This window comes from Lissotriton vulgaris, chromosome 3_2, assembly GCF_964263255.1.
Source record: "Lissotriton vulgaris chromosome 3_2, aLisVul1.2, whole genome shotgun sequence".
Lineage (NCBI taxonomy): Eukaryota > Metazoa > Chordata > Amphibia > Caudata > Salamandridae > Lissotriton > Lissotriton vulgaris.
In genome coordinates, this window is record NC_141690.1 from 228,148,000 (window position 1) to 228,173,657 (window position 25,658).

At 48.5% G+C, this 25,658-nt stretch overlaps 1 protein-coding gene across 2 annotated transcripts in view; it reads right to left on the bottom strand.

Annotated features, from left to right (window-relative positions):
- The window catches only part of LOC147725568 (charged multivesicular body protein 3), a 474,260-nt gene that overhangs the window by 317,026 nt on the left and 131,576 nt on the right, over positions 1 to 25,658 (bottom strand). Inside the window, exon 4 of one of the 2 annotated variants that reach the window (XM_086964261.1) lies at positions 5,651 to 7,556. The exons of the other annotated variant lie outside the window; for it this stretch is intronic. Coding sequence (XP_086820387.1) covers positions 5,996 to 7,556 — 1,561 coding nt within the window. The 3' untranslated portion in view covers positions 5,651 to 5,995. Of the gene's footprint in view, positions 1 to 5,650; positions 7,557 to 25,658 lie in introns of those variants that run through there. 2 annotated transcript variants of the gene reach the window in all.

The window sequence follows — 25,658 nt, forward strand, 5'->3', positions numbered from 1 at the left end:
CTACCTCTTTACCGACTTGAGAGCAACTCTACAGACCAACCCTCCACCATCCATTCTTTGTATCGTCCAGAGACAAGTGCTTCGCTAATAATAGCAACGCACTCTCGACAGCAGAAACAACGTTCCGAGCAACCCGGCAAATTAATTGTAACACGCTTACTGCAAAGGGAAAGCACTTCAAACAGCAGCGGCGAATCTCAAAAGGCAATAAAGACAACTCCAGGAGTGACTACACTGAACGCCAAACAACGTCGCCAGCTAAAAAGAAAAGGCCGCAACCAGAAACCGACATTGAAGCAAGCACAGACATATCCAATTTTCATCAAACAAAGTTCAAACTTAATTACACGTACCACAGAGGATGGAAACCAAGGAGGAATGACCCTCACAGGGTTACACCCCCAAACAGCAACATCCCTTAACCCAGACGCTAAGCCAACAAGACCAAAGGAAGCCCTCCCTAAGCAAGACAAAACAGACTTATACTCAGTACAAGGAAAAACAACCAGCATAACCAGTCGTGGCCCTTCGCTTCCTAACACCAGCTCTGAGTCATATAGCCACGCTGGCCGGCCGGCCTGAGCAACAGGAACCAATGTCCCAAGTTGAGAAGCCTCCCCAGGGGAGCACTGGGCAGGAAACTGGGCTAAAAATCACCATCTACCAGGCGGTCAACGAAGTAATGGGGGAAAAGAAGACCGGTACATCACAGACAGCGGCACTCGCATCAGAGGGAAATCATGCAAGGACAATACCGGACCAGCTGAACCAGCTCCCTCTCCCTAGGCAAGCCCAGATCCAGCAGGGAATAACACCTGCCACAGTTGGATACAATGAATCAGTAAAGAGAAAGCTTCGCACTCCCCAGGAAATGGCACTTTTGCCAGAGGAAAATCAAGCCAGGATAGTCCCCGACCAAACTCCACAGCCCGCTCCCATTGGGCAAGCTCAGACACCTCCGGGAATCACAATCCCGACAATAACCATGAAGAGTGCCCCCAACGATCTTTGTGCAGCAGTGCAACAAGAGCAGAAAATGTTCAATCACCATGCTCAACAAAACATTGTCCCCTACCAAACAGGCACTCGGGAAAGCATAGCTCATCCGTCAAACGATCAGATGCCGCATAAGAGCTACATACTGCTCAAACCTGAATACATCACGAAAGGTCGCCAAGATTTGCTGAATCGTGGGAATATACTAAAACTACTTCGGGCAATTCCCACCTTGAACGATCTAAATACTTTAGACCTGCTTTCAATTGAGTTCCTCCCCGCCGATTATCCAGGAAAACCGGAAATAACAAGAGCACTATGGAAATCAGCGGTTATAGCACAAAGAATATTAAATCACCACACCACCTTTAAGGATTGGGGCATTCAAATCAGCCCCTACCATCCTCCAGCTTACCCGGCACCGCTAATAACCAATAGCCCAAGCCAAGTACAACAAAAAAGTTTCCGGCCTTCCACCTCGATTCTAAAAGGGGCCCTTGGCCACTCGGAGCCAAGAAGGGCTGATAATCGAGGTAAACAATTCTCGCCGTTAAGGGCGGAACTTTCAAGCAGATGGAATTCTGGTCTTTCAGACCAACGTGTCAGAACAATAACTCTCACAACAGTGCCACAATGACATACCAACTACGTAACTCAGGATAAAGTAGTGTCGAAAGCAGCAACAATTGGCCTTTGCTCGTGGAACGTAAATGGTTTGGCAGCAAAAACTGAGGACTCCGATTTCCTCCAATACCTGAACGATTTAGATATCATTATGCTACAGGAAACATGGCTCATAGAACCAATGCAAATTCAAGGTTTCCGCTGTTTCGCGCGCCCCGCCACTAAGGGGAGTAAAATGGGCCACGCCTCAGGGGGGCTGGCGACATATATCTCAATATCATCTATACTAACGGGGCCGGAGAATGATGTAGCACTATCAGTTAAACTCACCCTCCCATGGGCAGAGGCAAAGTCTGAAGTAATTCTGTTCAATGTCTACATCCACCCGAAACGAACATCAACTGACACAGTAAAACTAATAGAACTAATATCCTCACATGCAGACTGCTCAGAAGTCTCAAAATTCATTTTATCAGGAGACATGAATTTATTCTTAATGGGAACTTCTGAATCAAAGGAAGTCTCTCTCCAATCACTACACTACAATTTACCTGAGCAAAGCACCTTTCCCCACGGGAGGCCAAACAAGACAAATCGCCACTTTCTGGAAGACCTGGAACACCTAAACCTGAGGGCCCTTAATGGAAGATCAGATAATGATACTCCTCCAGCAGCAAGCTACCTCACTGAGCGATCAAGCTCGCTTATAGACTATAAGTTTGTTAGCCTTCCACTGTGGCAACATGTAACAGGCTTCAAAATGGGCGATATAGGAGACAGTGATCACCGCCCCCAGGGGGCCTCCCTAGTGGGCACAGCTACGAACAACATCCTCCCCGCTCTACAATTAGGCTCAAGTTACACAACCAATTACAAGAGGATTAAGTTCTCGACAGAATCAATAAAGACCTTGACAGAAACAGCAATCAATCTGAAATTGGCTCAAACACCTGGCGAAAACCAGATAAATTCCTGGGAACGCTTTACAAGTAACCTCAGCTCTCTAAAGGCAACAGCTACAACACAAAGGATCTCACATGGGCAGTCACACAACCGATCAATCTATCTATGAGCCAAAGAAAACAATTAAAAGGATTCAAAAAATCATTAAACGGCTCGCTAAGATCTTTACACCACGACCCATGTAATATTACACTCATCTCCAATGTGCGGGAACAGAGAACCAAACTAAAGAGGCTGAAATGGAATATTAACAACAATGAACAGGACCTCTGGGTAAAACTCTTGCACAACATCAAGCACAACGCCAGTGATAGATTCTGGAAAACAGTAAACAAGATAACAAACCCGAACCGTGTGGGCCCCACCTCCTATATATTAGAAGAAACATGGGCAACCTATTTAAAATCCCACTTCAGTGCCCAAAGCTTCACTGCCTCAACGCCGGGAAAGATCAAAATAGCGGAGCATGTAGTTGACACCATCGATTGTAGTAGGGAAAGTGCTAGCTTCCCCCCCGCAAACCCTATAGCTGGTTCATGTGTAAAGGCAATCAGCATACCCGCTGGAGTTAAACAACACAGCAAAAAAAGTACACCCGTCACTGAACAGCTCTTAATTAAAAAACAGATCAAGAAGGGAAAAAAGGATGGAGCTCCAGGGCCGAATGGCATTCCACCAGCAGTGTTCAAAGAAAAACCGGAGGATTGGGCAAAAATACTGCACTCACTATTTCTTGAAGTACGACATCTGGGCATAATTCCAGACTCTTGGAAAGGGTCGATAATTGTGCCAATCCATAAAACGGGCAGCAAGAAACAACCAGCCAATTATCGATTAGTAGCCCTGATCGACAATGAAGCTAAATACTTTGCGGGTACACTGCTGGAGGAATTGACAACTTGGGCGGAAAACAAAGAAATAATTCCGCTTAACCAGACAGGATTTCGAAAAAGCACCGGCACAATAACTAACATCATGGCAATGTCAATGCTAATGGACATGGCAAAAACCAAGCACATGCAGCTTCACGCTTGTTTCATTGATTACAGTGCCGCGTTTGATAAAGTGGACAGGCCCAAACTATGGGCGAAGCTAGCCAGATGGGGTATTTCCAACAATCTTCTATCACTGATCAAGCTCCTACACTCCAACACCTGGGTTCAAGTAAAATTGGGCTCAGGAACGCATCTTTCAAGGAAAATTCAAACAACGAAAGGGTTGAAACAGGGCTGCGTGCTGGCCCCCATGCTATTCAACCTATTCATGGCAGACTTAACCCCGGCACTTAACAATTGCAACTCGCACCCACCCAGGTTAGGGGGCTCCCCAATATCTAATCTACTCTATGCGGACAACGTTGTCCTACTCAGCTACACGGCAGTGGGCCTGCAACATCTCTTGAACTGTCTAGAGGTTTATGCAAAAGAAAATTGTCTCTCAATAAACTTAAATAAAACAAGGACCATGACAATAAACAAGAAACGAAAAAAGCCCTATCAGTGGCGCCTGGGTAATAAACACGTTGAGTCAGCAGAGGCTTACAAATACCTGGGTATATATATATATAGACAAAGATGGTCTAGCCAACAGCCAGCAACAGGAGATCAAAAGGAAAGGGATGATTCTTGCACTCTCTCTGAAGGGAGTCTCAGCCAAATTACTGGGCCCTACTCTGAATCCACTTTTGATGGTAGCCCGGGCCAAAATATTGCCTTCTATTACCTACGGCACTGAGGCACTGTGTGGGAGAGCCAGCAATCTGCTGGACAAAACAGTTGTTAAAGCATATAGAACATTGTTCAGCCTCCCGACCTACACTTCACCGGCACAAATTCGTCTGGAATTTGGCCTTATAAAGCAAACTTGGGCTAGCTACGGCGCTTTCATTAACTGCTGGCACAAGATTAGGTCAGCAAACCCGAACACATTAAACTACCTCCTCTGGCAAGAGATTCAACAGAGGCCGAAATCACCCGCAGGCCAATATCTTGAGGAGGCTTTGACGATCACAGGCCTCTCCCCCTTATGGGACACACACTGCCTCCATTCGGCGTTCAAAAAAACGGTGTGGAAGACGCTTAAGACACTCTCCTTGCTAGAGGATAAGGCGACCTTCTCGCTCAGAGCGCATGCCTGGATGACCTTGGCCACATATAAGCACTTAGCCCCACAACATTACTTTAATCTGGGATATTCAAAAATACTAAAACAAAAATTTTTAAAGTTCAGACTTGGAGTGTTACCAACTACGCAGCAGCTTCCACCTTGGAAAAGGGAGCAGGCTTTTACTCTCTGTAGTCTGTGCAACAAGGACTCGGGCGACATCATTCATACAATCTGCACCTGCACTGAGCTGTGTCAAGAAAGGAGACAGCTGCTAAAAACTTCCTTTAACCAAAGAGGTATCAGGACAAGGAGACAAGCTGTCCTGGCATGCTTTGATCCCTCATCACCACAACTGAACACTAGGTTAGTTAAATTTCTCGAAGCAGCTCGCTTAAAAATGCCAAACTGATCGTCACTTTGTAGTCTATTGCGCTATGGGGGAAATTTCACTAAATGATTGGATAAATCTTACAGCGGATTACACCCTTTCACAGGCAGTAAAGACAAAAACATCTGGGACATTTAAATTGTATTGACATTGAAACGTCTTTTGAAGCTCATGTTGCGACGCTCATGAGGGAGCATTCACTTTTAAATATTGAACATTTTAATATGGTTGTATTAATTGTATGCATTGCAATGGTTTTAAGTAACTATGCAAATAAAGTTTTACCTTACCTTACCTTACGTAGTCATTTACCTGGAATGGAGCCATTACCATTAAGTGGAACCTTTGATGGAGAAGAAAGAGTAAAACTACCCCCACGTAGACTATGTTCCACTGAAAATATGTTTGATATCTGAATATATCCTTTGAACAATTAATAAATAGCTTAAAATAGTTTATTTGACTTGTGAAAAAGTCTTGCATCTGAAAGAAGCTTTCACTCGCAGTATGTCTGTTTCTGGAAAATGACTGCTATCCACCAACATCCTTTCTAGATGTATGCAAACGATAGTCTTTTAAGGTAGGAAACATTAATCAATGATTTATTATTTTCTTCAACCTGTAAACATTGGATGGGATTGAGTTTTCTGTCAGTACAATACATTTGCACTTACAAAAAAAGTGCAAAAACATTTTTTAAATGCTGAAAAGGAAGTTATTTTACAATACGAACGAAACGCATTCAAATTCGACAATCAAGGCAACCAAATGATTTAGTCGTTAACGTTAGCATAATGTAGGTTTTTGTTCACTGCAATAACATGTAGGTTAAACTTCAAAGCACAAAAACATCAAGTGACTAACATTCAAGGACGAGCAGAGCATTCTACAATGCTTGCATGTAGACGATGGACAAGGCTAGGATGGGATTTCAGTAGAAACTGGCTGATTCAGTACATATGGCTGCTTTTTTTTGTATGATGCCCACCGACAAACGGGGCAGCAATGTCTTCCACCAACCAACCACATGATAATACAACTCTGATGAAACACATGGCCACAAGGCAGGCCCATAAGTAAACATCCATTTTCAAAATTCTCAAGACATACAACACATTCTGTGCAGTGCAACATATGAGCAGGCCAGGCTGACCAATCTGCTTCCATGTCCTCTTCAGTGTTGTACGTCCCGTACAACCTTTCTTCTGTTTCCTGGGAACTGTTCAGACATTTTTTGGCACATGAGCAAACTTGACCAAGTGTGCATAATTCCTCACTGCACTTGTGTGATGTTCTCAATTCGTCCATCGACTTTACTTTGCCCCTGCCTCTGCTCTCACCTTCTGAGTCGCTATCACTTTCCTGAGACTCCTCCGAAATCTCCTCCTCCGACTGATCATTCATACATTGGAAATACCACGTTGGTAAGTTCTTTATGTAATCAGTTGGTATTAGTGGATGAAGCCACAGATCAGGGAATGCCAACCGTTCCAGAAACAAATCTGGATCTTCATCCCAGTCGGATTCAATTGGAACATGGTGGAATGAAGCAATGGGGTGGAACACATAACTTGTATACCAATCCCATAGACTGGACAACCATTCCAAATTATTGGCATTAACTTCGTCACTATTGTTGTTGCGCCTTCGTTTTTTCTCAAAATAATCTATCAGTAAGCCGTGACCCAGGTAGGTGCTGAGGAACAAGGCCGGGTGCGAGGAATAGAACATCCAATCAGCCCTCACCCATGAAGCCAAGGTTGTTGTGTTAGAATAGCGCAGAAGCTTTAAGCTGTATTCGTAAAAGCTGTCCAGGTATGGTAGCTGCAAAAACCCTAACACAGGAAGCCAAGAAATGATTAATAGGGAATTATATGTACCTAAAGTGCTGATGAGCACCACAAAACGCTTTATGGTGGCTCCTTGTGTGATAAATAAGTCCATCCATGCCATTAAGTTAACCAACACAAAACTTAAGACAAACAAATCATTCACCTCTGGTTGTACCGAGCGCAAAAAGGAATCCATGGCTCGAAGAGATATGAATTCCCCAGTATTATTTCCATATTTGTAGACTCCTTCTGGCGTTCTCAACACATATGATGGTGTCCTGTGTACTCCAATCTGTTCCATGTAACTTTTGTTGTCCCATTTTTCAACATTAACAAAAATAAACTCTACTCTTCCAGTAAACTTCACACTTAGTGCAGAAAAGAAGGCGGGCGGTTGGTCAAGGTTTGCAAACAGGTATATTTTTACACGATACTGGTCATTTTTGTTCCACTCGTTTCTTAAGTGCTCAGAATTATGAATAGTTTTGATCCGAGATGCAGCATGGGCTGTTATCCATTTGAAAATGTGCTCCGTCTCAATCTTGCGGCCGCTGTACTCCTTCAGCATCACTTTCCCTTTGGAAGTGCTGGTCTGTGGGACAGACATGATGAGGGTAGACCTGACCCAGCCTCGTTTCCGGCAGTATCTGAAAGAAAAAAAAGAAATACATAAACTTAAGTAAGATGTACCTGTAGGTCCTAGGTCTACAATTTGTATGCTACATGAAATCCACAGAACAGGCCACTGATTTTCATTAGCGGGAGGTAAACTTTCAAACTTTCAACAGCAGCTGGGAAGAGTATTTGTAGTGAAATTTACCATCTTGCTCAACTAACAAGTAGAGTAGCCTCGTGCATGGTGTTTCTTTTATAATGCAGTGTTTCTCCTCTCTGGTGGTGTTCTGTCGAAATAACAGAGGACCTGAGCTCCGAACTATATGCCTGGGTTAGCAGGGGACTCCAAGAAGGAGGTGATACTCTTGGTACCCCCTTTAATCTTCTCTCTCCCAACTAGGACACACACTCTCCCAGTTATGCGCTGTGCAAAAAGACCACTTATTTCCGTACCTACCTGTTAAAATCTTCCTATTTGTATAAAACTAATGGGGGGAGAAGGTGCATTGGGAAGCAGTGGCAGAAGTGAAGCTACACAGTCACAACGAGAACAGTACTAACTTAACTATGTCTTAACTAAGAAGTTGGTTTGCAAACAACACACCTTTAAAACAGTAAAACACCAAGTTTGTGTGTGTGTATAACTCGAAATATGATCAAACACAGGACTAATCACAACACAAGACTGTCACAGCTCCGTCTCTGATCTAAGTAGGTAACAGCTCAGTGATGTGCTTTCAAGCCGCCATTAAAATTTGCAGTCGGGAAAATCATTGAATACGAATACTGTAACAAAAACTTGAAATTACCTGCAGAAGTCTCAAGTACTAAGCCACATATAGGGGAGCAAACGTTTTCTGCATCAGGCTCTCGGTGCAATTAAAAATATTAGCTTAAGTACCAAAATGAAATAGAGGTTATTAACCCAAGCAGCTTAACAATCATTCTTGATATGACAATCAAAACCAAATACTGGGCTCATATCTCTAGTTTTCCAATGTTTTAGATGACTTTGTTTGTATATAGTCAGACCACAGACGTGTTCTATTTTTTACAAATTGATTTTAGTGCAACAGACTGAACCGGTCAATGGACAGGCCATTTCATTTATCAACACCAATCACTTCTTTTCACTTAGTTGTCACGGTCTTGAAAGATGAGGGACCTGCTTGCTCTCTGTTCCGAGTGCTGGGACAGACGCATCCTTGACCTGCATAGACTCTGCCTTTCTGCTCAGCGCAACCTCCTACATCCTGTCACTGTTTGCCGGACCCGCTTCACAGAGAAAGCGAGCGTGGGCTGTGTTGGCTCAACGGGGCTGCGAGCGTGAAGGGCAGGGACTCCATTGACCAGGAGTCCCTGCAAGGCCAATTGGACACACCTGGCCCGCTCTCTCCGGTAGCCACGCCCCCAACGAACCAGACCGGTGATAAGCAGCGTTCCTTTGCACAACTGGTGGGACCTGCTTGCTCTCTGTTCCGAGTGCTGGGACAGACGCATCCTTGACCTGCATAGACTCTGCCTTTCTGCTCAGCGCAACCTCCTACCTCCTGTCACTGTTCGCCGGAACCGCTTGGCGGGTCCCGCTTCACGGGTCCCGCTTCACGGAGAAAGCGACCGTGGGCTGTGTTGGCTCAACGGGGCTGCGAGCGTGAAGGGCAGGGACTCCATTGACCAGAAGTCCCTGCAAGGCCAATTGGACATACCTGGCCCGCTCTCCCCGGTAGCCACGCCCACAACGTACACGTTTATAAACTGACACAAACCCGCGCGCGGAACGAAGAGCGGAGCGAAGCACGGGCAAAGGGCGGGCCGTTTGAGGCCGTTCGAGGACCGGAGAGACCAGGCCCGGGCCAAACCCCCTGGTCGGCCAAAGACCATTGTCCCACTTCCCCCGGACTCGGCCTATCCAGACTTCACGATGACCACCAGGGAAACAAGAAGTAAATCCGCACTGGCTGGAGCCGGAGTTCCCAAAGGTACTATTGATAATTATTTTGTTAAAGCTGGCTCATTATTGATAGATGAAATCTCCATGCTCGAAAGACGTATCTCCCAAGAAATCGACTGGGTGAGGAGATCATCAATGGGGCCAATGGCTCTGGCTAAAACTCCTGAAGGAAGGCCAGAACCTCACAGTACTACTGAAAAGGGCCTAGAGACAAACCAGTCTATCACCAATCCAGACCTCACTATGGAGGGATAAATGACCTTGAGGATATGAGCCTCATGAACTTACCGACTGTTCAAATATCGTCTGTCCCATTATTATCCGCTAGTAAGGACCTGGCTACCCCGGGCACTGGCGAGAATCCCCCTGATCTGAAAAGGGGAGTAAGGGAGGGAGCTATTCAAAAAAAGAAGAAAGGGGGACAAACCAAAGGTGGCAGCAAGCTAAAAGCATCTGAGCCTAAACCTGTGAGTGATACTGCTAGTTTTGGCGGTAACACTCTAGTGCAACAACCCACCAATATGATGGACACTCAAACAACTGCTACTCTACCTGTAGACACCCCCTCTTACCCCACTAATATTTCTATAGATTCCACGAATGAGGACATCACTCTTGCGGACATAGGCTCACTTATAAGGTCACTCCTAAGCCCCTTGGAAGCACGGCTGATAAAGATAGAAGCAAGGCTGGTCAAGGAGCCAACTTCCAAATCAACACGCTGAGAAAACTCAAACCCTTTCTTCCACCCAAGGACTTCCAAACTGTTGTTCAAGCCTTAGTCATTCCTCGGATAGACTACGGTATTGCGGCTCTCAGCGGGCTCCCCCTTACAACAACGGCTCCCCTAAGAGCCTCCCTGAACGCGGCCGCGAGACTCATCACTGGCTCAAGAAAACACTCGCATATATCCCCTGATTTAAAAGCCCTAAACTGGCTGCCTATTGAAGCCAGAATTCAGCTGAAAATTGCCTGTATGACGCACTCGGCCATACACCACAAGTCACCCAACTACCTCACTCAAAAGCTGACCATTTCAGGAGGCTCAAGATCCAACAGAAGGACAAAAACCCTCCTCCTGAAACCACGGAGATTCCGGAAGGAAAAAACATACAAACGCTCCTTCTCAGGAATGGCGCCTAGGATCTGGAATGCACTCCCGCCAGAAACTAGGCTTATCCCTTCCACTGTACTCTTCAAGAAAGAGGTGAAGGCCATCCTTCAGGCTAAATTCACCTGAATACTATTGATACTGGAACAAAGACAGTACTCGGCCTTCTGATTGCTTACCTATGCGAGTCTCTTTTTTGACTGCTCTCGGATCTAAATCATCGCACGGATGCTATATTATTGGTTTCCAACTTGGCTATTGGGTTGTACACTATGACTTAAGTGCCTCACTAACTTGCAACGCACCCATTACTGACTACTACTCTGCTTTCACATTGTGTTTACTCACCCTCTGGGGTGCTATAATCTTACCCGATTAGACATTGTACTGCTTCCATATTATTGTTTCTTGATTGTTATTAGTCTGCATACTCTTGTGTGATTGCTACCCTATTTTGCAACTCCCTGACTACTGAATTTTATATTGTTTCAAGAGTTTTGTTTACCCTACCTACTGTTTCTGTAAAGCGCTCTGATATCTGCAAAGATCTTGTTCGCGCTATATAAAACCCTAAAAATAAATAAAATAAATAAATAAATAAATATAGAAAAATCAACAGTCCAGCTGGCAGGGTACCAAAGGAGGGTCAGACAGTATCCCCAAAAAGAGCACAGAGCACACAACCTTGATGAAGAAAACTGGTTTACCCATTCCCCAAAATACAAAATCTAAGCCTAATCATAATAAGACTCCGCAAACCCCTGTTAGCGCAAGTAAAATCATACTGTCCACACAAATTCAACCACCCGCACAAACTCAGGCACCTGTACCCACACCATTAAATACATCCACTAAACCTAAAGATAAGCCCAATCCCCCAGATAAAGCTAAGAGTGACATGAGGCCCCCAGATAACACACAGATTAATTCTCGGAAAATCAAACCTGTAAATCTACCACCTGAGGCGTCCCCCTACACAGTGATCTTGATGGGTGTGCCCAAACTACCCCCCAATTCCATTGAGACGACAGCCTCTCTCAAGAACAAAGTTTTTAACTGGCTGTCCATATACAGACCCCTCCCGCAAGGAACAACTGGCGACGTACTCATGGTGAGACGCGTCGCCTGGGTGGGGAACCTGAGAAAGACAACTAGGGGTGATTGCATTGTGGTCAGTTTTAGGGAACCAAGGACAGCCTCATACATTTGCAGTTGGGCCCCTGACGATCAAGGGAATTTAATCCAGGCTCTCCCTCTACCCATCAAGTATCTACCTATCAGAAGATCCTAGATGGGGGTACCATCAGGAGTTATTAGGAGAGTGGGAGAATAATAGTGCAGGAAGGAGGGAACCTTACTACCATAAGAATACGTTCCCTGAATACTCACCGTTATATGGAGAGGGCGAGGGTTGGGAGTACAATACAAGAAGGAGAGGGGGATGGGGCGGTAGACCGAGAGGAGTCCCTGGCCCACACAGAATGCACCACCCAGTCTATTTTCCAACTTCGAACAAGTATAGCAGCCTACAAATGGTTGATTGACTGGTGGACTGTGATGCCAGGGTGGTGGATCAGCTTGCTATAATAGATCACAGTGAGGATAGACCCACCACCTGGGAACAAACCCAGTCACAAATAGTATTAAGAACTGCTCCTGACTCATTTAACCACTCCCAAGATCCCGCTAACCACACAGCTGAGGTAGGGGATAATATTAGCAACCTAGAGGCTGAACAGGGTGAATTGCCACTAAGCCTAATGGCAAACCTCAATCTCGCTCCCACAGAGAACAACCTTTCTAGTATTGAGTTACCACCCCCAAGATCTGCTGTGTTCAACATAATTTCATGGAACGTAGCTGGCATCAGTAACAAAATGGAATGCCCAGCTCAAAAAGCATTTGCCTTTTTCAGGAAACCTGGGCAAGAGAAGAGTTCACTTGTCCGGGTTTTGAAGTATTTTCAAAAAAAGCAACATGGGGGGGAAGGGGACGTCCGTCAGGAGGGTTGGCAACTCTGATTGCCTCTCACTTGGGCTGTAAGGCTAGGTATTTAGTTGAGGATTCTGAAGACATATTACCCATCATGTTAGAATGGCCAAACTCGGCTAAATTGCTGGTCATAAACGTCTATTCGAGACCCGTGGCTACATCAGGTGAATCGAAAACGATTGAAGATCTCTCAGCTTTTCTGAGCGACATCCCAAGGGATCTCCCACGGATGGTAGCAGGAGACTTCAATTCCCACTATGAGCCACTCCCTGGCCTCCTCGGTTGATCCTCCCTAGAGGAGGATGCCAGCTGGCTGATACCAGACACGGTGGCCCCCCCAACAAGAGCCTGGACACCCCTTGCATTACAGATAACTGCACTGACCCTCAACTACGGTCGAAGAGCATATAATGGGCGCACAAATTCAGACAACCCAAGTAAATGTACATTTAACAAACCAGGTAGTGAATCTAGACTGGATTATATCCTAGTTCAATTATCATGCTGGCCACGAATAATAGATTTCAGGGTACTGAGTATAGAGGACAGTGACAATACCCAGACTCGAAAATACCATCCCTGGCATAGAGGATATGGGCTCGAATAACCAAAATGTAACTACTGGGCTACTCCTAGAGAATAACAGGAGGAGAGTGAGGTGGGGGAAGCTGGCACCAAATGGCGTCAAGATATCCAGGATCTACGCCAGAATTACTCCAGTGCGTGAAAAGGCATTAGGTCTTTCCGATAAATTAGATGATCGAGTAAACATAGAATTATTGGGGCAAACCCATAAAGAACTAATAAACACTCTGGAGCTAGACTTATTCTCTAAAGCACCAGCCAAAACCAGTGGGTTGAACAAAAAAACCTGGTATAATGCCACATGCAGGGATTCAAAACGGGAACTCCTATCTGCAATAAAGGCGCGTGGATCCCGTGAGATAGTACAAGCGAAAAGACGGGCCTATAGGATACTGTTGGCAAATGCTAAGGCCGAATGGGACCAAAAGTATTGGGAAGATCTCTCCGGGGCATTGGCCAACAAAGATTCACGTAAATTCTGGCGTCTGGTTATTCATGGGTCAGAGGATCTCCCCTCTGCGATTGAACCTAACATTGCCCCCGGCCTTTGGCAGGAGCATTACCAATCCCTATACGCAATGGAGGATATGTCTCAAAGCAATGTTGATTGCATTATTTTGAGTAGTCAGGAGGTTGAACCATTTACGGAAAAAGAAGTCCGTGCAGCAATTGCGGGGCTGGCAGGAGGGGAAGCACCAGGGTTGGATGGGGTCCCTGGAGATCTTTTTAAGCAGGAACCAGAGATATGGGCACCGTATCTCTTGTTGATATTTAATGCGGTTCTTGGGGGTATGGAGATTCCCGATACTTGCCTGGGCGCAGAGGTGGTCCCAATATTTAAAAAGGGATCCCCTCTGCTCCCAGCCAACTATCGTCCCATAAGCCTCATCGATGTCTCGCAGAAGCTTTTTGGTAGATTAATACTGGATCGCCTGCAGAACTGGCTGGAGGAGACGGACACTCTCAGCCCGTATCAGGCAGGATTCAGGAGGGGTGTCTCCACAATAGACCAAATATTTAGATTACATCTAATATATTGGAGGAGGGCACTCATCGAGGGTGGCACCCTGTACACGGTTTTTGTAGACCTACGTGCCGCCTTCGATTTAGTGCCAAAGGCAAAATTGTAGGAGGTAATGGTAGAACTAGGCGTCCCGAAAGACATCCTTGCAATTCTGATCAAATTACACCATAACAACTTCGCAAGGGTCAGATGTGGGAGAAGTGGGAAGCTGACTGAAAGATTCCCCGTTCGCAGAGGGGTGAGGCAGGGTTGCGTGCTTGCACCCACCCTGTTCTGCCTCTTTGTGAACGGGGTAATTGCACACCTGACAGGGATTGCCAATACCGATGCCCCAAAATTGACTGGCAGCAGGGTGCCCGCCATTATGTTCGCGGACGACACCCTGCTGCTGTCCAAAACGCCAATGGGCATACAGAGAGTGCTTGATGGCTTCCAGGACTTCTGCACAGAAAGGGGCCTCGAAATCAACCCCAAAAAACCAAATTTATGATCTTAAATCCCAAGTTTCCAAAGCGTCCAAATCCCCTACTTGGTTCAGTGCGACTGGAAAGGGTTTACACCATAGAGTACTTAGGGTTAACTCTAAATCAAAACTTGACGTGGGGGACTCACCAGATTAAAGCTAACATGAAGCTGGCCCAGAAGGCGGGGGGCATCATGAGAATTGAGTCCAAGTCAATCTTCCGCCCCCTGACCCCCGCCATCCAAATTTATAAGACACAGGCACGGGGTGCTGTAACCTACGGGGGAGAGATGTGGGGTTACACCCCATCCCCTAACCTGCAGGTGACTGAAAACAAATTCATAAGGCAGCTGACCGCCCTCCCACCAAGCACTCCACTTCTCCCCCTGAGACTGGACCTGGCTCTGAGGCCCATCACAGAAGAACTAGGGCTCAAACCTTTGACATGTTGGCGTCGCATTTGGAGTAGTCAAGATCTCATCTCTTATCGATCAGAGCTGCAGGAATTTTTACCTTACCCAATGCCACCAAGACTCCTTGGCTAAATTACATTAAGACAACATGTGAGACACTCGGAATACCAGAACTGTGGTTCCACCCAGAAAGCACAAGCACCAGGATTCCAAGGAAAGTGCTTTCCAGAACATATTATGGGAAAATGGTTACCCGGGTCCTGGCCAGTGCGCAAGAGGGTTCTCTCATACACTGTTTCATTGTAATAAAAGACTCGTATAACTTTGAAAGGGTGCTGGATGGTATGGCTCCTGTTTTAACAAGAAAACTTTTCCTGCAATGGAGGTATGGGACTCTCCCACTAAAGACCTTTACCAAAGCATGGGCGGGACAGTCTTCTTCTGAGCTGTGCCCTGCTTGTGCCCAGACTAGGGAGAACGAAGAACATGTCATCTTCTTCTGTCCTGCCTACCACAAAAGCAGACGATACTGGTTGGTCCCACTGCTTAGAAATTTGGGATTCAGAATATTCCTCCCTGCATTCAGAGTTTTAAAAACAGACTTATCCCCGCCATTGGTGTTCGCTCTGGCTAAATTCCTAACAGCGATGTGGCATGTCAGATCCCGATACGTAAAGTTGGCAGGAGATTCCTGAAAATCCCTTGTCTTGATACATTGTTATTATCCTTTTAACATTTTCTTTTTAAAATTTTAAATGATGTCTTTATTGTATATCTTTTATGATCAATCGATCGAAATAAAGATTTGAAATTGAAAGATGAACATATAATGGCTCAATTGGCACTATGATTGCATGGAGCATTGCGGGAAACACTATCTATATTAACCATACCATCTTTGCTCTTAAACCACCTTTAGGCGTGGGGGAGGCGCCTGGCTCGCTTAAAAACACTCCTCAAGAAACAGAGACTAAGCCTGTACTTACAACATTGCATAAACATATGGTTTGCTGGTGGCCATAGGATTTTATCTGCTTCTGATATGAGGAAATAATACATTAAGGCCCTCATTCAGAGATCTTTGGAAAATAAATGGTAATTCCCATATCCTATAATAAATGCCATTACCATCAGTCTGAGGCGTTAATAAGGTGTGGATGAAAAGTGCCATTAAATAACACCTACTATGAGTTTTGCAGATTAGGAAGATGTACTACATGATGTGGGTGTTGTGCATACAGATGACCAACTAGAGAATTCTGTCCGTTTTTTTCTGGTGGCATAGGTTTGTGGAAAACCAAGTGTGAAGCACTTACCCTTCGCACACTACTACCAACAACTAAGTTTACTACTCTGCATGAACCTAAAGTGGGTATACTTATTTTAATTACAGCCAATTCTGGCCAGTCAATAAATACACTGCATTTCGCAGTATGGATGGTTAAGTCTGAGACATAACCCATGCATGCATAAAAGGGAGAATACGGTCCAAGGGCAGTGAACATGAACACTTAAACTATAAACAGAGGATAGCTTGCAGGCAGGATCATAATCAGTACTGTCCTTACTCCATTTAGGCATCCAATAAATATCACAACCAGTGGGGGAATCCCCTTACGATTTTTAGTACAGACAAGCTTTATGGTCAAATTTTTCCTGAATTACAGCATTTCATAGTATTTTGTTATTCTATTTGCTTAATATATTGCATTAAAAGCAGTTGGAAATGTCTCATGGATAGTTCATCTCATTATTGGTGTCTATGTTACCGGTTATTGGACGTAAACCACAGATCACGTACGGTACAGGAAAAGAGACTTTACAGGGAAATCGCAGTCCTGGTGATACCATTTATAATCAAGAAAAATATAAAAAGATTAACCTGGCTCCTACACAGTTTTATTTTTTTAATACATAGTGAATCTTGTAAACTCTTACAAGCTAACAAGTGAACAATTGTTGACCTTCATAGACAGTAAAGAAACTCATAAGTATGACATCAGGAGTGTCATTACCTGTAAGACAAAGGTCAGATTTACCATGCATAGGATAGACAAACACGCATTTACAATGCAATGGTCTCGGCATTGTTAAAGTTAGAGCTATTAGCATTGCTCATGACATTATTTTTATTTATGTTTTTGTTTTTAAAACATAAATAAATGGCAGTCATTTACAATGCCAATAGCTTAATCTCTCGCAAATGCGAGACCTATTGCATTTGCACCCACACAGAGCAACACACACACACACATAGACAGAGCCAGAGACACACACACACTCACACACACACACAGAGCCACACACACACAGACAGAGAGACACAGACACAGACACACACAGACAGAGCCACACACATACACACACACACAGACAGAGCCACACACACAGAGCCACACACACACACACAGACAGACAGAGCCACACACTTAGACAGAGCCACACACACACACACACACATACAGACAGAGCCACACACACAGTCAGAGCCACACACACACAGACAGACAGAGCCACACACACAGACAGACAGAGCCACACACACAGACATGCCACACACACAGACAGAGCCACACACAGACAGACAGACAGAGCCACACACAGACAGAGCCACACACAGACAGACAGACAGACAGAGCCACACACACACAGACAGACAGACAGACAGAGCCACACACACACACACACACACAGACAGACAGACAGAGCCACACACACACACACACACACACAGACAGACAGAGCCACACACACACACAGACAGACAGAGCCACACACAAGACAGACAGAGCCACACACAGACAGACGGAGCCACACACACACACACAGACAGACAGAGCCACACACACACACACAGACAGAGCCACACACACACAGACAGACAAACAGAGCCACACACACACAGACAGACAAACAGAGCCACACACACACAGAACCCAACACACAGAGCCCAACACACAGACAGACAGAGCCCAACACACAGACAGACAGATCCCAACACACAGACAGACAGAGCCCAATACACAGACAGACAGAGCCCAACACATAGACAGAGGCCAACACACAGACAGAGCCCAACAGACAGACAGAGCCCAACAGACAGACAGAGCCCAACAGACAGACAGAGCCCAACAGACAGACAGAGCCCAACAGACAGACAGAGCCCCACACACTCAGACCGAGCCCCACACACACAGAGCCCCCCCCCACACACAGAGCCCCACACACACACAGAGCCCCCCACACACACACAGAGCCCCCCCACACACACAGAGACCCACACACACAGTGACCCACACACACACACACAGAGCCCCCCACACACACACAGAGCCCCCCCCACACACACAGCCCCCCACACACACACATAGCCCCCTACACACACACATCCCCCCCACACACACAGAGCCACACACAGAGCCCCCCACACACACAGAGCCCCCCCCCACACACACACAGAGCCCCCCCCACACACAGAGCCCCCCCCCACACACACACACAGAGCCCCCCCACACACAGAGCCCCACACACACAGAGCCCCCCACACACAGAGCCCCCCACACACACACAGAGCCCCCACACACACACAGAGCCCCCCCCACATACAGAGCCCCCCCCACACACACAGAGCCCCCCCACACACACACAGAGCCCCCCACACACACACACAGAGCCCCCCACACACACACACACAGAGCCCCCCCACACACACACACAGAGCCCCCCACACACACAGAGCCCCCCTCCCCACACACACACACACACAGACAGAGCCCCCCCACACACACACATAGCCCAACACACACACATAGCCCAACACACACACACAGCCCAACACACACACACACACACATAGCCCAACACACACACACACAGAGCCACACACAGAGCCCAACACACACACAGAGCCACACACACACACACAGCGTCCCACACACACACAGAGCCACACACACCACAGAGCCCAATACACACACAGAGCCCAACACACACACACAGACAGAGCCCCACACACACAGAGCCCCACACACACACAGAGCCCCACACACACACACAGCCCCACACACACACACATAACCCCCTACACAGAGCCCCACACACAGAGCCCCACACACAGAGCCCCACACACAGAGCCCCACACACACACACAGAGCCACACACACACACACACACACACACACACACAGAGCCCCCCCCCCCCACACACACTGAGCCCCCACACACACACACAGAGCCCACACACAAACACACAGAGCCCCCCCCCCCACACACACACAGAGCCCCCCCACACACACACAGAGAGCCCCCCCCACACACACACAGAGCCCCCCCCCACACACACAGAGCCCCCCCCCACACACACAGAGACCCCCCCCACACACATAGCCCAACACACACACACACACACATAGCCCCCTACACACACAGTCCCCCACACACACACAGAGCCCAACGCACACACAGACAGACAGAGCCACACACACACACAGGCAGACAGAGCCACACACACACACAGGCAGACAGAGCCACACACACACAGAACCCAACACACAGAGCCCAACACACAGACAGACAGAGCCCAACACACAGACAGACAGAGCCCAACACACAGACAGAGCCAAACACACAGACAGAGCCCAACACACAGAGCCCAACAGACAGACAGAGCCCCCCACACACAGAGCCCCACACACACACAGAGCCCCCACACAGTCATTCACTTAGAGCCACCCCAAACACACACAGAGCCACCCACACACACACACAGACAGAGCCAGAGACACACACTCACACACACAGAGCCACACACACACACACAGACAGAGACACACACACACCGACACACACAGACAGAGCCACACACAGAGACAGAGCCACACACACACACAGACAGAGCCACACACTTAGAGCCACACACACACACACAGAGCCCCCCCCCACACACACACAGAGTCCCCCCACACACACAGAGCCCCCACACACACACAGAGCCCACACACAAACACACAGAGCCCTCCCCCCACACACACACACACAGAGCCCCCCCACACACACACACAGACCCCCCCCCCACACACACACACAGCCACACACACACACAGACAGAGCCACACACACACACAGACAGAGCCACACAGACAGACAGAGCCACACACACACAGACAGACAGAGCCACACACACACACAAACACAGCCACACACACACACACACACAGACAGACAGACAGCGCCACACACACACAGACAGACAGAGCCACACACACACACAGACAGAGCCACACACACACACACACACACACACAGAGCCCCCCGCCCACACATACACACAGCCCCCCCACACACACAGAGCCCACACACAAACACACAGAGCCCCCCACACACACATAGCCCCCCCACACACACACAGCCACACACACACACACACACACACACACACACAGAGCCACACACACACACAGACAGACAGAGCCACACACACAGACAGACAGAGCCACACACACACAGACAGACAGAGCCACACACACACACACACAGACCCACACACAGACAGACAGAGCCACACACACACAGACAGAGCCACACACACACACAGACAGAGCCACACACACACACAGACAGACAGAGCCACACACACACACAGACAGACAGAGCCACACACAGAAAGACAGACAGACAGAGCCACCCACACACACACACACAGCCACACACACACACACAGACAGACAGACAGAGCCACACACACACAGACAGACAGAGCCACACACACACAGACAGACAGAGCCACACACACAGACAGACAGAGCCACACACACACAGACAGACAGAGCCACACACACACAGACAGACAGAGCCACACACACAGACAGACAAACAGAGCCACACACACACAGAACCCAACACACAGAGCCCAACACACAGACAGACAGAGCCCAACACACAGACAGACAGAGCCCAACACACAGACAGACAGAGCCCAACACACAGACAGACAGAGCCCAATACACAGACAGACAGTGCCCAACACATAGACAGAGGCCAACAGACAGACAGAGCCCAACAGACAGACAGAGCCCAACAGACAGACAGAGCCCAACAGACAGACAGAGCCGCACACACACACAGAGCCCCACACACACACACAGAGCCCCACACACACACACACACACACAGACAGACAGAGCCACACACACACACACAGACAGAGCCACACACACACACACAGACAGACAGAGCCACACACACAGCCACACACACACACACAGACAGACAGAGCCACACACACACACACACACACAGACAGAGCCACACACACACAGACAGACAGAGCCACACACACAGACAGACAGAGCCACACACACACAGACAGAGCCACACACACACACAGACAGACAGACAGAGCCACACACACACACAGACAGACAGACAGAGCCACACACACAGACAGACAGACAGAGCCACACACAGAAAGACAGAGCCACACACAGAAAGACAGAGCCACACACACACACAGACAGACAGACAGAGCCACACACACACACACACACAGAGCCACACACACACACACACACAGAGCCACACACACACAGACAGACAGAGCCACACACAGAAAGACAGAGCCACACACACACAGACAGACAAACATAGCCACACACACACAGAACCCAACACACAGAGCCCAACACACAGACAGACAGAGCCCAACCCACAGACAGACAGAGCCCAACACACAGACAGACAGAGCCCAATACACAGACAGACAGAGCCCAACACATAGACAGACAGAGCCCAACAGACAGACAGAGCCCAACAGACAGACAGAGCCCAACAGACAGACAGAGCCCAACAGACAGACAGAGCCCAACAGACAGACAGAGCCCAACAGACAGACAGAGCCCAACAGACAGACAGAGCCCAACAGACAGACAGAGCCCAACAGACAGGCAGAGCCCAACAGACAGACAGAGCCCCCCCACACACACAGAGCCCCACACACACACACAGAGACCCACACACACACACACAGAGACCCACACACACACAGCCCCCCCCCCACACACAGCCCCCTACACACACACAGAGCCCCCCCACACACACACAGAGCCCCCCACACACACACAGAGCCCCCCCACACACACACAGCCCCACACACACACAGAGCCCCACACACACACAGAGCCCCACACACACAGAGCCCCACACACACACAGAGCCCCACACACACAGAGCCCCACACACACAGAGCCCCACACACACAGAGCCCCCCACACACAGAGAGCCCCCCCACACACACAGAGCCCCCACACACACACAGCCCCCCCCCACACACACAGAGCCCCCCACACACACAGAGCCCCCCACACACACACAGAGCCCCCCCACACACACAGAGCCCACCCCACACACACAGAGCCCACCCCCACACACACACACAGAGCCCCCCCCACACACACAGAGCCCCCCCCCACACACAGAGCCCCCCCACACACACAGAGCCCCCCTCCCCACACACACACACACAGAGCCCCCCCACACACACATAGCCCAACACACACACACACACACATAGCCCAACACACACACACACACACACATAGCCCAACACACACACACACACACATAGCCCAACACACACACACACACACACACACACATAGCCCAACACACACACACATACACACACAGAGCCACACACACAGAGCCCAACACACACACAGAGCCACACACACACACAGCGTCCCACACACACACACAGAGCCACACACACCACAGAGCCCAATACACACACAGAGCCCAACACACACACAGAGCCCAACACACACACAGAGCCCAACACACACACAGACAGACAGACCCACACACACACACAGACAGACCCACACACACACACAGACAGACCCACACACACACAGACAGACCCACACACACACAGACAGACAGAGCCACACACACACATAACCCAACACACAGAGCCCAACACACAGACAGACAGAGCCCAACACACAGACAGACAGAGCCCAACACACAGACAGACAGAGCCCAACACACAGACAGACAGAGCCCAACACACAGCCAGAGCCCAACAGACAGACAGAGCCCCCCACACACAGAGCCCCCCACACACACAGAGCCCCCCACACACACAGAGCCCCCCACACACACAGAGCCCCACACACACACAGAGCCCCACACACACAGAGCCCCACATAACACAGAGCCCCCCCACACACACACAGAGCCCCACACACACATAGCCCCCTACACACACAGCCCCCCACACACACACAGAGCCCCACACACACACAGAGCCCCCCCACACACACACAGAGCCCCCCCACACACAGAGCCCCCCCACACACAGAGCCCCCCCACACACAGAGCCCCACACACACAGAGCCCCCCCACACACACAGAGCCCCCCCACACACACAGCCCCCACACACACGCAGAGCCCCACGCCACACACACACACAGAACCCCCCCACACAGAGCCCCCCCACACACACAGAGCCCCCCCCACACACACAGAGCCCCCAACACATATATAACATTATTGTGACATATGTGTGCTAAGGAGTGTTATAGCTTGTCTAAGGCTTTTGCCGTGTTTTGGAAGGATTAAAGTGGTTCCTTCTACCTTTTATCCAATCCTTAAAAGGCCGTGGCACAAACTTACGTTGGAAGAGTTCTACGGTATATTAGAGCGGAAACCTCTGAGCAATTTCACCAATGTGGAACAAGGCTATCAACAGTTCTGCACTTGGATCACCGACGCCTTGGACTCTCTTATACCTCTACGATGGGCGAAAGGCCGGACAAAAACACCCAGTCCATGGTATAATGAGTCTCTTGCAGAATTGAAAAAATCTTGCCGAAAAACAGAGAGGGAATGGAGACGATCATATGACCCTGCTCTGAAAACCCGGTATTTCACTGAGCTGAAACTTTACCATAGAGCTATTTGCAGAGCTAGAGCTGCATTCTACGCTCATGAATTTGCTACCAGCACCAACCGCTCAAAACTGATTTTCAAGGTACTGAAGGACCTTATGAAAAACAGATCCTCATCAGAGGCGATTTGCACAGATTCTCACTGTGATAAATTGGCCTCCTTTTTTGTGGAGAAAGTGGAAAAAATATATCACGGGTTCGACACACTCCACCAGGATCGAGAAGCCACTGTCTCTGATACGTCGGATCATGAGCCCCTGGATATCTTACCTGAACTGTCGGTTGAGGCCTTTGACAGATTCAGCCTCAGGGTCAAATCAGGCTCCCCTGCGGACCCGTTAAAGCCAGCCTTCATTAATACACTTTCCCTGCTGTGTCGTAACCCCATATTGGATCTCATCAATATGTCTCTGTCTTGTGGAACAGTACCCGCGGCTTGGAAACAGGCAGTGGTTACTCCCATATTAAAAAAAGCTAACTCTGACCCCCGACTGCCAGAAAACTACCGACCTATCTCCCTGCTGCCTTGGATTGCTAAAGTAACAGAAGCTCACGTCAACTCGGTTCTGTCTGAGCATCTGGCTCGTAACCAGATTTTGGACCCCAGTCAGAACGGCTTCCGGTCAGGACACAGTACCGAGACGGCACTACTCTACATCTTGGAACATCTTCGCCAGGTACTCGACTCAGGTCATACTGCAGCGCTTATATTATTAGATCTAAGCGCTGCCTTCGATACTGTGTCCCACCAAATACTTATCCAACGCTTACAGGAGGCGGGAGTGACGGATGTCGCTCTCCAATAGTTTCGGTCCTTTCTGGCTGACCGTACCTTTAAAGTGGCTATACCACCTGGCCAATCCGCCACCTATCCCCTGAAGATGGGGGTACCACAGGGATCTTCGTTGAGCCCTACAATGTTCAACCTCTATGTGAAACCGTTGGCTGGTGTCGTCAAACAGTGGGGTCTTACGATGGCCTCATATGCGGACGACACACAGCTAGCGGTGACACTTAGTGGAGACCCCGAGGTGGCGGCTCCGAGATTCCGTGCGGGTCTCTTGGCAGTAGCTAGCTGGCTTCGCACCAACTGCCTCCAGTTGAATGCCACCAAAACGGAGGTGTTGGTTCTAGGGAAGCACGCTGAGCTATGGGGTAACCAGTGGTGGCCGTCAGAGCTTGGTATCACTCCTATTCCAGTGGCCGGAGTGAGAAATCTAGGAGTCTGGGTGGACTCTGCGCTCACCTTCAGGTACCACACCAAGAAGGTGGCTGCCACGTGCTATGGTATATTGCGTGGTATTAGGCCAGTCTTAAAGTACTTTGATCCCCCTACCAGACAGCTTGTAGTTCAGGCCTCAATACTATCTCGGCTGGACTACGGCAGTTCACTGTTGTTAGGGGTGAATCAAGCGGAGGCCTCTAGGCTCCAAAGAGTACAAAATGCCGCGGCACGAGCCATTGTGGGCCTTCCCAGACACTGTTCAGTGTCTGGTACCATCACGGCCTTGCATTGGCTCCCGGTCAGACAGCGAATCATGTTCAAGGCGCTGTGTCTGGCCTTCAAAATCTTGAAATCTTCTTCGCCACCGGCACTTGCCAATCTACTCACGCCCTATGTGCCGTCGAGATCCTTAAGATCTGAG